This window comes from Colletotrichum graminicola (assembly GCF_000149035.1).
Source record: "Colletotrichum graminicola M1.001 genomic scaffold supercont1.7, whole genome shotgun sequence".
Lineage (NCBI taxonomy): Eukaryota > Fungi > Ascomycota > Sordariomycetes > Glomerellales > Glomerellaceae > Colletotrichum > Colletotrichum graminicola.
This window is the reverse complement of record NW_007361011.1, coordinates 171,759-186,728: the sequence shown is the minus strand read 5'-3', so window position 1 is coordinate 186,728 and position 14,970 is coordinate 171,759. Positions and strand designations below refer to the sequence as shown.

Here is a 14,970-nt window from a genome sequence, read left to right as displayed (position 1 = left end):
TCCATCACCTTATCTTTCACACCTAACTTAACACCTACCTACCTACCTACCTACCTACTTATACACTTACGACTAGGTAGTTGATCTCCGCCCGCCGCCTAGTCCAGTCCGTCTCATCCAGCGGCACATTTATCCGTGCAGCATCAGCATCAGCACCGGCACGAACATCAGCACGAACGTAAGCACCACGTCACATCAGGTTTGGGAGCGAAGCCATCGCGGCGCCATTCATCAACACTTGAAAGACGTCCACCCCCCTCCCCCCTTTTCTTACACTGCGCTACCGAGAGACGGCGTTGCCCCCTCCCCGCGCCTCTCGTGCCCTCTCGCATCGCGTGGTCTCCTCGCCTCTTTTCCATCGCAAGTCCGGCCCGGCATCGTCGCCGCCCCATCTCATTTCACTCACTGGGGCTACAAGCTTCCATCCAGCAAGGGCCCTCTCTCGTTCGAAGTGGTCGTTGTCTTTTCTTAACCTGACTCGAGACGGCCGTCACTCGCCGACCTTGGCTCGACCCGACTAAGTGCAAAGACACTTTCTCGAGCACAACAAAAGCAAGCAAGCAAGGAAGCACATTTCAAACATTGGTTCAACCTGGCCCGCACGCTTGCTTCCTAGACCCGCGTCTGACCGAGGCGCAACGCAACACCACCACCGCCTTTGCCGCCCGCACGATAGACAGTCATCCTTGTCGCAGCTCTCTCTCTCTCTCCCTCTCTCTCATATCCATCCCACTCTCGCCCGCTTTCAAATACAGTACACACGTCGCCCGTTATCCCCTAACGCCGCCGCATCGGCTTGCTTGCCGTCCACACCAGGTACCGACGGCGCGGACTGGTCCAGACTACTGCGCAATACTGCATAATATCGACTCTATCCGTACTCTCGCTGGCTTTCGACGGCCTGTCTCACTACTTGGACACTCGCGCCTCCATAACCACTGACTCTATCGCCCTGCTGTCTCACCCACACCACCAGCTTACCAACCGAACCCGTCCAGCACTTGGGGTACCTACCTACGATTACAAGGAGAGAAGACCAACTGCCGTGCTGGCTTTACGATAGCGCCTGTCGAGTGACGCACTGCACAAAGTGCTGGTTCGGTGTGTTGGGTTCAGTTCAGGCCCCCCCCCCCCTTCCCCACGCCGTACTCCGCGGCATATCGACGACCTATACCTACCCACCTATAGGTACATACATACCTTGGTACCTCGAGTACCTGTGGTAGCCTACCTACCTACCTGTGTCAACCAACATACCTAGGTACCTTCCCACGCAATTAACTAGGTAGGGTACATAGGCGCCCTCAAAAGCACCGAACCCCTCCCCTCCACAGCGCCCATCGCCCGCTACCTACCGCCCACCACTACCACCGCCCACCGTCACTCCCCCCCCCCCCCACACATCACCCTCCTCTCACTGCCTCCGTCTCCCGCCTCCTGCCTCTTCCACTTCGCTTCTCTTTTTTCCCTCTTCCTTCCCGTCCCCTCCGTCTTCTCCCCTCCCCTCCTCCGGCCCAAAATGCCTTCAACAAACGGCTCAGAATATCGCCATATGCGCAGTGGCAGCCTCAATATTCAGCAACAGAATGGTCACCCCAGTCCCATTATGAGTCCAATGCCCTCCACCGCATCCACTGCCTCCGCCTCTGCCTCCGCCGCAAGGTTCGACGGCCCGCGGAGTCCACCAAGTACGTCACCTTACTTCTGCTTCTACGTTTTCTGCTTCTGCTCCGTTCCTCGTCCTTGTCTTTCTTACCTCGTCTTGTCGTCGTCGTCTCCTCTCCCGTCGCGGTCCTGTTGATGTCGACGCCGCTCTGCTCTGTCACCGACGGCGAAGCTGCAGCTGCCGGACTTGTTCGGCATTGTCGCCGATGGTCGTCTCGGATCGTCTGCAATACGTCGCACCGCACCCGCTCTTGAGCAACCTCCTGCTCGGCTCGGCTCTGCTTCCCTCTGCCCGAATCCCCCCTCTACTCTGCTCTGCTCTGTTCTGTTCAGTTCTGCTCTGTCGCGCTTCCAGTTCATCGCTGACCTCCATCTCCCCATAACAGACACATCACACGTTCCCTGTAAATTCTTCCGACAAGGCGCCTGTCAAGCCGGCAATGCTTGTCCTTTCAGTCACGATCTCGGTGCCGCTGCCGAGAACATTTGCAAGTACTTTGCAAAGGTGCGTTGCTCCCATCCTCCAATCTGCGAACATCGCGAAGCCTTCTTCGCCCCTCCCCACCCCCCTGTCCTATTTAACCCCTCCCTCGTCTTGCGTGCTCTGCCCCTCGGGTACACAGACCATCCGCGCCTCTTTGCCCGTGCCCCTGCCTTGGCTACACACCGATTGCATCAAACGATGACTTCGATCCCGAGCGCTAACATGGTCCTCTCCGTTGCAGGGCAACTGCAAATTCGGCCCGAAATGTGCCAACATCCATGTCCTCCCCGACGGTCGACGCATCAACTACGGCAAGAATGGTGTCACCATTGGTACCTCTCCGATAGCCCTGGGCGGTCGCATCAACCCGACCTCCGCAGCCAACTACCACCCGACGAGTGCCCTGACTTCCGGCCTCTACCGTGAAGGCGTCCCTCCCTATACCTCCGCATACCCGTACGGCGACGAGAGACAGAACCATTTGGGCGGCCCGCCAAATCTCGAGAACGGCCTGCCCACCATCGATACCACCTACTCTCATCCCGGCTCCAACTACGGCTCGCCTCGCGATGAGGACGCGTCCCGATTCGGCCTCGGCCTGTCTCCCATCAACGCCAATGGCCTTTCCGTCCTCGATGCGCCACTTCCTGCATCTTTCGATTCCCAGGGCATGTCCAACGCCGCCCGCTTCCCCGCCGCTCCGTGGCCCTCATCCGTGCCCTCCAAGTTCGGCATCGAATCTCCCACCCCCTCCTTGAGCAACGCCAAAGACTCGCGCACTTCCGAGACTTTGAAGATGCTCCACACGTCTGCCTTTGGTGGCAGTGAATACCTTGCAGCTGCCAACGTGACCGCTTCCAGCAGCCCTCCCAGCCAGCCCGAGGAGTACTTCGGCAAGCGCACCATGCACTCGAGCCGATACGCGAAGCCCAAGATGATGAGCTCGAGCATGCCCAAGACGACCGCCGTGGATCACGACTGGGAGGCCGACTTTGGCTTCTTGGAGGAGGACTGCGTGCCGCACAACTTGCAGGATCTCCTTACGCCAACCGAGAAAGCTCGCCGCGGCTCCCTGCGTACCGTCGATGGTGAGCCGGGCAGTGAGAATGCGACCAAGTTCGGCAGCCCTATTGGCGGCGCAAGCCCGAGCAGATGGGGTCCTTTGTTCCAGCGCCAAAAAGAGGACGAGCTCGGCACACACAAGCATGGGCCCTCGGCCTTTGGACACGTCGGCAGCCCTCTCCGAAACTCGCTGCTCTCCAACGAAATGGGCCACGGCGGTGCCATGGCCCGGCCTATCGGCTCTCGTGCTGGCAGCGAGCCCATGTCCACCCTCACCCAGCAACTCCAGCGAACCCGCCTGGGTGATGACGGGAGCGCCAGCCCGCACTTACACCCCTTGGCCGCTGCCGGTCGCGCCTCGAGCATCGGTGGCGCTGGTCCCATCGGAAAGGAGCGCGATCGCATCATGGAGCGGCACGTCTCGAGCGGGTCCATCAGCTCCTCCGTCACGGGGCGATATACCACCCCTATCGACGAGGAGGACCCCGCCTTTGTGTTCAACATGGAAGATGAGGAAGACCAGTCCCCAGCCCGCCTGCGCAAGAACGGGTCTGCCGGCTTTGGCATTGGTGGCGGATGGAGCTACGCCAACGCCCTCTCCAACAAGGGCGCCGCGTCTGCGTCTGGTCTGGCCAAGGACCAACGGGAACCATCGGTCAGCGTCGAGACTGTGGGCGGGCGCTGATGGTCTGGTTTTTAGGCGGCTACGTTTGGCAAAACCCCGGCAACTGAAAAGCATAGCGACGGTGCAATGCCATGATTTCGGTGGCATTCTATTTACTCTCACCACTTTCACATCCTGACGATACTATACGACACATTTCGGTCACGATTTTCATAGCATGCATGGGCCAAACCAAAAGCCAGCGGGAGAACAAAAGAAGAAAAAAAAAAACCAAGAATCGGTCTTTCAAAATCAAACGGATATAACAAGGGATCAGGTCTACAAGGGGGTGGCTGTTTATACAATTGGGTAGGGAGTTTTTGTTGGAGTACCGTCGACGTACGCTGTCTTATTGGCTTTCAAACGAATATTGGCGGAGGTTTAATACTGTCTATTAGCTTGCTCGGCAGAGGATTTCTTACACTCTGTAACAAGGACACTACTACTGCTTTCAATCGCTATCAAAATCCGGAGGATTGATACTTTTTGCTCTTCATTGTTTCTATCTTGTCCCGCCTCTCTAGTGGGTGGAAGCATGGCACCTAGGTGCCCATCTACCTAGGCTATGACTTCAGGATCACCTAGGGTTGGGATGGATCATCTTTTGACAAACTTGGACAAGGGGTTGGGGGATAGAAGGCGACAAATGAGCCAGCCGGGAGATACATTTTACCATTTCGACGTTTGGTTGGCACAATCGTCACGAATTGACGGGTTGTGACTCGGCACCGCGTTAGAGACGTTTGGGATGGGAAAAGCAGATATACCACCGTCTAGTTATCGCACTTCATACAGAAGCCGATTTTGTCGAGGTGACCAAGGAGCTCTGGCAACTCGGCGTTTGTGAGGCTCGATTGCACAGCTCAAGGAGATGAAGCAGAGCGTCGAGTTTTCGGCTGTTATGCAGCGCAGGACAACGCCGATAAGGGAACCAACCCATTTCACGTAAAGGGATCCCCGGTCGTGGGCGACAAAAGTCTATACACTAATACAATGGCAAATTGAACGGATACCGGAGATGTCCAACTCCAGATCGTGTCGCATTGCCGTTCATGCGCGGGGGCCGCGCCGTGGGCTACCATACTAAACCGCCCACTCTCAACGATAAACCCATCTCGCCTCTAATCTTCTCTCATTACCCCCCGCATATCCCATGAAAGGGATCCCTCAAGAGCACACAGACGCGGCATCCTCGCACGCGAAGCCCCCTTCCCCGTGGCTATCAAAGGCTGCGAGTGGCGTATTCGATGCAGGGGCGGGGGAAGGTTATTGTACAGACCGCCGGGGGGGGGAGACGGGTTTGGCGGAGGGAGGTGTGATTTGGTGTCATTTAGTGGGCATCGGGTTGGTTAACGATGTACTCGACCGCCTTGTCGACTGTGAGGCATATGTCAATATGGAAGCCTAGATTTGAAACAGAAAGGGAGGGGCAGAGAGGAAGCGCGTACTTGAGTGGATGGTGTCGGCATCCTTGTCGGGGATCTCGATGCTGAACTCCTCCTCAATGGCCATGACGACCTCGACGGTGTCCAAGCTGTCCAGGCCAAGGTCGTTGGCGAAGTGCGCGTTGGGCTTAATCTAGATGTTGCGCCTCGGCGTCAGCTGTCTATTGTCCAAGCAAGTGCTTTTGTTTTTGTTTTTTTATTCGTGGCCCAATTGACGACGTCGTTGGTGAGAACGGGAACATGGCAGTGACGTACGTTGGCCGGGTCGTTGACCTTGTCGAAACCCTGAAGCAGAGCCATGATACGGCCCTCAACCTCTTGCTGGTTCAGGCCGGCGGCGGCAGAGTACATGCGGACGGAAATGGCCTTGGGGGCGGCGCGGAAGGCAGAACGGGGCGCGACGAGGGACCTCCGGGCGAGGGGGGCGGACTGCTGAACGGCGGGACGGATGGCGCGCGTAGCGGCGGCCGCGGAACGGAGGACTGCGGTGCGAAACATTTCGGCTGGCTCTGTGTATATACGGGAACGAGAGGCTTTTCGAAAGCTCGGACGGTGGATTGGGTTCGGGATGGACGAGATGGGGGATTTCGTTGGTTTGGGTTGGCGGCCGAACTGAGATAGATGGAAGCTGGCGGGTGGTGTGGAGGAGGTGTGCCGTGGTCGATTGTGATGATAAATTTCTCGTCACCCCCCCGAGGTGTCCCTGGCTTAGCTCCGAATAGCTGCACGTGCACGGTCATGTGACGTGAACAATACTTCTGCCTCGATGCCTGGTTAGAAGAAAGACCAAAAGTGGAATGAAGCATCACTCAAACGATTGGAAACTCAAATTCTAGACTCATTGTCTTTTTTTGATCATCAATTGGCCCACACTGCGTGCTCGTCGCCGTCAACATCATCGAGTCCAAGGCATTTTGCTCCCGACTCTCTCAAGTCCCGGTGCCACCACGTGACCGGCCCGCAACCAATCAATTGCCGCCCTTTGTAATCCCGCACCAAAGCTCGCCTCTTCGATCCCCCGGTTGTCCATAACGTCAAGCTCTCTCAACGTGCACCCGGGACACACCGTCGACTCCCTCACTTTCGCCCGCCTCGCCGCCCGCACAATCCGATCCGAACCCCGGAAGAGCACCCTCGATCCTCAACTTGCCCGGTCAATTGGCACCGTCGCATCCTATCCGATCTGGACACAATGCCTTCCGCGGCGCAGCTCCCCGTCACGATGTTGGCTCTGGCGTCAACAAGGCCCGTCGCGAGAAATTCGATGCAGCAGCACCTCGGCAGGCTGATGGCTGCCAATGCCATGCGCACTTACGCCACACCCGCCGGTCCCCCGCCCCCCAACTTCCGTGTGAAGAGACACAAGACCTGGGACGAGGACCAGGAGTCGACTCTGAACAAGCTGGGCCGCTACTTCCTGCTCTCCGAGATGGCGAGGGGCATGTACGTCCTGATGGAGCAGTTCTTCCGCCCGCCCTACACCATCTACTACCCCTTTGAGAAGGTGAGGAAAACGTTTTCTTGGTGTCTTGGGGCGGGATTATGGGGTAAATGGGAGGGAACCGGTCATTTTGAAATGCCATGGGATGTCCGTACAGGGAGGACGAGGAAGAGCCGGAACAAGGCCAAACTTTTGCAGTCGTCGATACGCCGCACCAGAGGGACCCATCAACATGACGAAACGACGGACGGCACCGCGATAGCGTGCATATCGAACAAGGACGCAAAAGGAAGACGGCTAACAGGAATTGGTACAGGGTCCCATTTCCCCCCGTTTCCGCGGTGAGCACGCCCTCCGTCGCTACCCATCCGGCGAGGAGCGCTGCATCGCCTGCAAGCTCTGCGAAGCCATTTGCCCGGCCCAGGCCATCACCATCGAGGCCGAGGAGCGTGCCGACGGATCCCGCCGCACCACCCGCTACGACATCGACATGACCAAGTGCATCTACTGCGGCTTTTGCCAGGAGTCGTGCCCTGTCGACGCCATTGTCGAGTCCCCTAACGCCGAGTACGCCACCGAGACCCGCGAGGAGCTGCTGTACAACAAGGAGAAGCTGCTGTCCAACGGCGACAAGTGGGAGCCTGAGCTGGCTGCCGTCATCCGCGCCGATGCCCCCTACAGGTAAGGCGCGGGGCCTGGATGTCATCTGGATGTGAGGGGCTGGTCATCCGGGAGAGAGGAAACTATCGAGGGACGAAGTATTATGTTTTGCAATTTAATGCTTGGAAGACGGATACATCGAAATGGGCATGGCAGAGATGGTCGCAGAGCAAATGAGGCCGCCGTCGCCGCCGTCGCCGCTGCCGCAACTGCGACAGCAGCCGGCACTAGCAGCAGCAATGGTTCTGGCATGTTGTGTATGTGTACAAGCAGGTCGGGATCGATTAGACTTGTGTAAATAGCTCGCGAAAAGCAACATTTTTTTTCTTTGTCTGTTGCCCGTCGTTCCTACCTTGACTGGCACATGAATCACGGTCGAGGCCGTAGAAGTGTTGGCTGGCGATGGATTTGGGCCTCGTTGGGCTTGCTGCGGTCATGTCACCTTTTCAGCCCAGTTGGAACCGATGCTCGCACATTCAGGTTCTTGGGTCATTATAATTAGGCTAATTTGTAACAAGACTTCCTCGGCTCTTCCCGCGTGTCCCCGCGGATCTGACCAGCCATCAAGCGGCATATCCAACAAGCCGACCGACCAACGCCATGCTTGAAAATCATGTCCAACGCACCCACAGACAACGCCATCGTTTTGGGAATTCTCTGCAACTCGCTTTACTTTTGGACTGAACCTCCACCCGGCCGAGCACCCTCATCGTGTCGCTAGAACGACTTCTCCCAAGCTCCCCACCAAACGCCCATATTGGCAGCCACTACCAAGTCCAACATCTTGAGACCCTCGGGGTAGATGATAAGCTTGCCCAGCTTGGCCCTCTTTCCCCGGTTCCCGCCACCGGCCCGCTCCTTGCCGAGCTTGAGGTCGAACGGGCTCGGCGGGTCGTCGTCGTCGCTGTACTCGCCGTCGCGGTTGCCGACCTTTAGCAACCGGCTGAAGTGTCCGCTGAGCTGCTCCCTCTTGCCCTCCTGACGGAACAGCTCCGTGCTGGGCAGGTTGAACCGCAGCTCGCTGACGACGGCGGAGTAGGTCGACGAACCGGTCGGGGCGAGCGGGTTGCTCAGCCCGCCCGCCATGGGGAGGAGGTGCCTGCACTTGACGCTGCGCCCGGCGTTGCCCGTGCGGAACTCGCAGCGGCCGTCCCAGGGCGAGATGAAGACGTAGCCCCTGGGTCGCAGGCCGTGGCCCGGCTGCGTTATGATGGGGCCCGAGTCGCTGCCGTTGGAAGACACCGAGCCCGTCGAGTTCGCACTCAGCTGGCGGATGTGGCGCTTGGAACGTTCCGGGGGTGAGCCGGGTACCGTGAGGCCGCCTCCGTCGTCGACGCTGCCGGAGCGAGACCGCGAGCTGAGCTTTTCGCGGATGTTGGAGGACCACGATTTGGCGTAGGCCATGACGACCTGGCGCGAGAAGCCCCCCTCGGAGGATTGCCGCTGTTGCTGCTGCTGCTGCTGCTGCTGTTGCTGCAGCTGGTGGAGGGCGTCTTCAGAGTTGGCAAAGGGGAGGGACGACGACGAGTTTCGGGCCATGTCGACGCTCTGCCGTAGCGGCATGTGCCGGAACTTTGCATACCCGGAAGACTCGAGGCGGATGTTGATGGGCGGCTGGGGCGCGTTCGCCCGCCGGCGTTCGTGGGCGGACAGACCGGCCGAGTCGAAGGACAAGTACTCGTAGCCGTCGTCGCCCGCGTCCTCGAGCTGGTGCGAGGAGACGCGGCCAATGTTCCACTGGTTTCCCGAGCCCGGATCGCGGCGGATCAGCGAGAGGGTATATGGGACCGCCGTAGTGTTGTGGAAGCGGTTCGGCGAGGGGGAGCGAGACTGCTGGCGGAAGATAGAGGACCCTGCCGGGGTGCGAGACCAGCGCCTCGAACGCGCGGGGGATGTCGGCTCGTCGGGGACGTGGGAGGTCTCGTGGGATGGCGAGGCGCGGTGAGGGTCATGGGGCTGGACGGAGGAGGGGGTGGCGGAATCCGGGGCTGGGGCCGGGGTTCCTCGCGCGCCTACTGGTTTACGGACGGGCATTGGTGGAGAGTTGGAGGTAGGTCGCGGGGGGAGGTCCGGGCGGTCCTCGGTCGAGCGGGGTTGGCGCGGGTCGGCACCGGGCACGTAGCCGGAGCCGTAGCCGTAGCCGCCATTTCCTGCGGCGGCCGGGTGAGACGAGGCAGGGGCCGGAGGGAGGTTCGGCGGCAACTGAGAGCGTGCCGGGTCGGCAGGCGGTGAGGGGACCTTGGCGCCAGTGGGCAAGGGTTTCCGACGGATCTGGTTCGCGCTGCGGGTACTATCCTGACTCGACCTGGGCGTGTCGGGGTTGCGCAAGTGATGGGCTTGGGCGGCGGCTTGATGCGCCTGGATTGGATTGTACGGGCGGCCGCCGTCGTTGGGTAGTTCCAGATGGATGTAGTAGAAAGAGTTTGCAACGTCTTCGCTGGTGACGTTTTTCGGGTGCGGTTTCGACGTTGTCAGGATCACGTCTGCGGGGAGGGAGTCAGCCATGAGGGGCAAGTGGAGTGAGATTGAGAGATGGAGGACAGAGGAGGGCTTACCTCGTGTGCCTGGTACGCGGGAGATGTAGAGTGTGAGAGGGTCTTGACGCTGGTCGGCCGGCTTATGAGGATATTGCGGCGGGTTTGCGGCGAGGTAGTTGAGTGAGGCCAGAGACCTAGCCTCGATGTTGGTGGACATTTTTTGCAAGAACAAGATGACTTTGCAAGAGCGCACCAAGGCGAAGGCGTGAGGTTGTTATTTGTGTACGCCTGGCCGATGGAGCGTAAGCGAAAGAAATGCGTATGTTACGGGTGTGTGGTAAGAAGTGAAAACGGTGGCTGAGCAAAGCGGTGATGTGAATGGGGCGGGAGGTTCACAGCCCACTCCCACTATAAGGGTGCACCAGATACCCGCAGGATACCTCACGGGAGTAAGTAAATAAGGTGTAGGCAAGGTGCTCCCAGACTCTGAAGTGCCGAGCGGATCAGGGGGAGGGGGGAACGCGGGCGACCAGGGAGCTGGCGCTGCCAATATGTCACAGCCGGAGCTGGTGTGGGTCGGAGAACAGGAGTTTTTTTTTTTTTTCTCTTGCTCTCTCTCTCTCCCTTCTTATGGAGAGGTTAGCGAAGAGGGGGCAAGGTTTCCGGAACGCTAAAGCTTAGTGAGGGGAAAATACTATGTCTCATGAAGGGGGGATGTCCCCCTTTTGGATGTGGTGTAGTGTTTGTTTTTGACTTTGATCTGTTCGGCCCGTGATGTCGGTGGTGAGTGACTCTACTTTTTTGTTTGCTTGCAAGATGGCAATACCCACTGTAGTCGGGATATCTCTTGGCGGAAGGACACAGTAGATGAGAGAGGCGTGGTCGAAAGGGATCTCAGGGAGAAAGTAGAGTGAGTGATCGACATGCAGCTGCAGGACGACGGGTGGTTTGGATCAAAACCCGATATAGGGCGGACTGGAGCTATGAGCGCAAGAGTGACGAATAGGCCATGTGTCTGGTGGGTATCCTATTGTTGATCGCCAGCCGTTTGTACCCACGTATCAATGGAAAAGTGAGAAAGGCTCGAGTTGGAAGCTGAATAAAGTGGGTGGCTGGTTGGATGGTTCGTTTTGCTGATGATGAGTTGCATTCTTGAGGAGGCCCACGGTAAAGAGCGTGGGCCACTAATCAAAAGACTTTGGATTAGGTTTCGAGGTTCAAGGAACAAGCAAATCAAGAAAATGAAGAAGAAAAAAGACCAACACCACCGTACTGCATGCAAGACTCAGGGGGAGAAACATACATACCTACACACATACATGCGTGCGAATAAGTCCCCGGATCTACGGTACGTAGCATCAGCGTATGGTACCTACCGGTAGTATGCTATGTAGCGGCTGCTGGGATGTTGCCTGGTCGTCGGCACTGCTTGGATCAGAATTGTCCGTACATACGCGGGACTCTCCCGGCTGATGCGGGCCGAGAGTGGCCCAATGGCAAAAACGAGTCGTAAGCTGGCTGAGGCTGTGCTTGATGCCAGTACAGCTTTGCGTGAGACTTGCTGCCAAGCGGTGCTGCGAACGAAGGAAGTATCGAGAACCACGTCTCAGGTGTTTGCAGGACGACATTGGAGTGAGTTCGCCGGGTCCCTACAACTAAATCTTTTCTCGTCGCCATGGGATGTGACGATACCACCGCGCCTGAAATTCAATGAGCTAGCTAAATCAGATGCCCCCCCAGTCAGTTGAAGAGGGGCATCTGATGGCTTGTGCTGCTGGGCTCGGCGCACGGAATAGTTGAGCGCAATTCAACAATAAGAGAAATCCTATTCCAAAGGGTATTGTTGTCACTTTCTTGAACATCTCAAATACCGCAGAAGGGTGCTGTCCTGTAGCAACAACTGTACGGATACAGGGCTGCAATACGCATGGAAGATCTTCATGGGATCCGTTGTTTCCCCCCAAAGTCTACCGGTACTGCGTGAGTGAGTTCCTTGGCGCCAGCTGCTGCAGGCAGCCCTGCCGATTAGCCTCGGCGATTAGATCAGAAGCTGGGAGCTCTGCTTGACTGGCCACCAAATTGTCTCGTTCAAGCGCAGGATAAAGACAAAAGGTCTTGTTTTCACTTTTCAAGATCTCTTGAACGCCAGAGATCACTCGGAACTCAACCGAATTGAGGCCTCTACCCGGACTTCATGACACTGCAGCCGCATGAAATGGGTTACGTTGCATGGTACACTTCCGCGCGGGTAGGGCCAAAATTCCGAGAACGATTGGGCTCCAGTTGTGGAGGATACCAGGATGACCAACCTTGGGCCCGGTAGACTGACAATACTACTAAGCATATCCGTATCAAAATCAATGGCACCTCGAAAGCCGTCCACTGGTCGTTAGCGTTTGCTCGGTCAATGCAGTTTCGAGTCCCAGAGTAGTCGGTGGAAATTCCCTGGTACTTGGCATTCTAAACCCCGTAGACGAGTTTCATGAGCGCTATGCTACGTACATGTGCATAGTAGGGTTAAATCGCCGAGTCGGAAGTGGGCGTCAGACGACGGCAGGGAAGTGTAACACATCATGGCTGGAAACAAAAAGAATGGCAGGCGTAAAAGACGTGACGCCACGACAGTCAGAGACCACGTACCGGGGCTCTTCCGGGAAGCCCTTGTCTACGTCAACTTTCGGGGGGCCAGGTCCGCTACAGCGTGGCGCCAACCCGACTTCCGCTTGTCCACTATGCGTATGTACGAATACGTACGACTGATTGTCCAGAGACGCCCACGGGAGCCGCGAGGCCCTGGAGACAGGTATTCCAAGGACCCCGAACTCGTACACGCCAAGTACCACGCATGATTGTTTGCCCAACAGTCAACAGTGCTGTGAATAGAGCCTCTGACAAAGTAGTGTCTTGTGCTATGTAGAGGTCCGTCTTCTCAATCGAGTACTCCAACAGCAGGCATGCAAATAGTCTATGTCGTATCGCTCATCGGCCGCCAAGATCCAACGATCCTCGGATTCTGACCAGGGAGAGACAGACCCAAGGAGACGACACAATGCTAGGCCCAGCCAGCTGTGCCAGGAGAGGCCGGCCCATCCTGGGGCACGAACTCGGCTGCGCAGACTGGAGCCCTTGCAAGCGACAGGCCATACGGCACCAAAGACGGCCCCGAAAGTCCGGCATGTCCTCGGTCGCCGAACTAGGCATAACCATTATTGGCTTACACATTGAACACGACGGAATGGGACTCTCCTTGGATATGCTCCAGCACCGAGTGCGTCCAAAACGCAACATTAATCGCTTCCATTCAGGGTTTAGCAAATAGATTACAACGCTGTTAATCCCCTTTTTCATGATGACGGACCATTGGAAAAACTGCTTCTATCGAATCCAGCAATGCTCCTTTTGAAGGTTTAGCCCTATAATTTCTTGCTCCGAACCAGCCCAATACTATCCATACACGCCCGGTTGCGCAATAGCTCGCCACGATCCTGGTCTCAACGACCACGCCACGAGCTATTATTTTGTGAATCATGTTACACAGAAGACACTCCAAATAGTGTAGGCCAGTGAACCAGACCACCCCTCTCCACTTGAACATTGCTGGGTTGCAACGGCCTTCTTTTGCGGCCTCAACGCTATACCAAAGGGTCTTTGCCGCTTTCATTCGCCAAATACACGTAAAGAGGTATTCAACCTCGACCAATGATTCCCGCAAACCAACTCTCGTTTCATACAATACATTCGCTCCTCTGACGAATTGTTCTTTTCCGATCCTTCCTTTCGGTCCAGTTTCAGTCCCTCACGTCAAATGATCGCATCCATGCAGTTGTTTACCTTGTTTTCTGCCACCCCTCGACCGCCGCCACGACTTTTCCCCGGCTGTTACGTGTCAGAGAGCCCTCAGATGACGTTTTGCAGAGTAACTCTTGGGCCGATCGCCGTCTTCCTCAACCTATCGACCGGCAACTAATGTAACAACGGCTGTAGCGGTAGCATTTCTGATCAGTTCTACTCAGGCATCACGGTCACGGCATTGGGCGCCGAAGCCAGATACGGGGAGAATGTTGGTGTTAGCCAGGACGCCACCTGCACCGGCTTCTTCAGCTCCAGTGGCAATGGCAATACGGTGTGGAATATTTTCATTACAGGTCCCCAAGCTACCAAATGTTAGATCACGGCTAGCACCGATTGATTTGCAGCACATACTCCGAACTTTTTGGCAGGCTATTGAGATAATAATGTTTCTTACAACATGATATCATAGAGTCGGGCCCTAAGAGCCCTGTCTTAGCTATGTGACTGTTAGTTAAATCACGTAAAAGGGATATCCTGTAGATCACATAACAAATTATAATACAGAATATAGTAGTTACTTGTTATATTAGTTAGTTATAAAGTAAATCTAGACTTTTAAGTAGTATACTAGTAGTAAGGTAGATACTACTAAAGGAGGTAGTATGTTATATAAATATTATATAACTACTTCCCCTAAAGTATACTTACTATATACTAATACTAGTAACTTTTCTTTTATAGTAGAAGTTACTAGTGCCCTAGCTATCTAGATTACCCTTAAAAGCCCTAAAAACGTAATAAAAATTAAAACTTTAAAAGTATTACACTTCTTATAGTTATATACTATATATTTTTATATCCTTTATTTTTCTTTATAAATAGTATAGGCTTATACTAACTTATTTAGGGGTATTTCTTTTTAGCTATAGCTATTAAAAGCGTATTCTTATATTAGTTAGATTTAACTACTACTATTATAGTCTAGTTAGTTATATAACTTATAATTTATTTTTTATTATATACTTATTATAATTTATTATACCTATATAACCTAACCCTCTATATATATCTTAGCTTTATTATTTATAACTAGGCCCTTAAGTGCTTAATTTAGGGATACCTTTATAAATCTATTAGCTAGATTATTAGATCTAGTAATCTATTAGACTTTATAAAGCTTATATTACTTATAAGACTATCTTAGTAATATAATATTAATTATAAGACGCTTCTCCCTTATAGTTCCTAGCTTAACTAGGTATTTATAAAGTAAATATAAG

At 55.2% G+C, this 14,970-nt stretch overlaps 5 protein-coding genes across 5 annotated transcripts; 3 read left to right on the top strand and 2 right to left on the bottom strand.

Moving 5' to 3' along the window:
- Nucleotides 1-1,519: 1,519 nt before the first annotated feature.
- GLRG_01727 (uncharacterized protein) lies at nucleotides 1,520-3,896 on the top strand (the record flags this gene model as incomplete). The annotated part of the gene is made up of 3 exons (XM_008093061.1): nucleotides 1,520-1,688; nucleotides 2,052-2,170; nucleotides 2,391-3,896. 3 exons carry the CDS (start codon nucleotides 1,520-1,522, stop codon nucleotides 3,894-3,896), a joined length of 1,794 nt encoding a protein of 597 aa, XP_008091252.1.
- A 1,309-nt stretch (nucleotides 3,897-5,205) lies between these two features.
- On the bottom strand, nucleotides 5,206-5,818 carry GLRG_01726 (acyl carrier protein; the record flags this gene model as incomplete). Its single annotated transcript, XM_008093060.1, has 3 exons — nucleotides 5,206-5,252; nucleotides 5,324-5,453; nucleotides 5,576-5,818. The coding sequence occupies 3 exons, from the start codon at nucleotides 5,816-5,818 to the stop codon at nucleotides 5,206-5,208; spliced, it is 420 nt and encodes a 139-aa protein (XP_008091251.1).
- A 694-nt stretch (nucleotides 5,819-6,512) lies between these two features.
- Nucleotides 6,513-7,446, top strand: GLRG_01725 (NADH-quinone oxidoreductase; the record flags this gene model as incomplete). The annotated part of the gene is made up of 2 exons (XM_008093059.1): nucleotides 6,513-6,824; nucleotides 7,078-7,446. 2 exons carry the CDS (start codon nucleotides 6,513-6,515, stop codon nucleotides 7,444-7,446), a joined length of 681 nt encoding a protein of 226 aa, XP_008091250.1.
- Nucleotides 7,447-8,138: 692 nt separating this feature from the next.
- Nucleotides 8,139-10,115, bottom strand: GLRG_01724 (uncharacterized protein; the record flags this gene model as incomplete). The annotated part of the gene is made up of 2 exons (XM_008093058.1): nucleotides 8,139-9,904; nucleotides 9,977-10,115. The coding sequence occupies 2 exons, from the start codon at nucleotides 10,113-10,115 to the stop codon at nucleotides 8,139-8,141; spliced, it is 1,905 nt and encodes a 634-aa protein (XP_008091249.1).
- A 2,356-nt stretch (nucleotides 10,116-12,471) lies between these two features.
- GLRG_01723 (uncharacterized protein) lies at nucleotides 12,472-12,747 on the top strand (the record flags this gene model as incomplete). The annotated part of the gene is made up of 1 exon (XM_008093057.1): nucleotides 12,472-12,747. One exon carries the CDS (start codon nucleotides 12,472-12,474, stop codon nucleotides 12,745-12,747), a length of 276 nt encoding a protein of 91 aa, XP_008091248.1.
- Nucleotides 12,748-14,970: the final 2,223 nt, after the last annotated feature.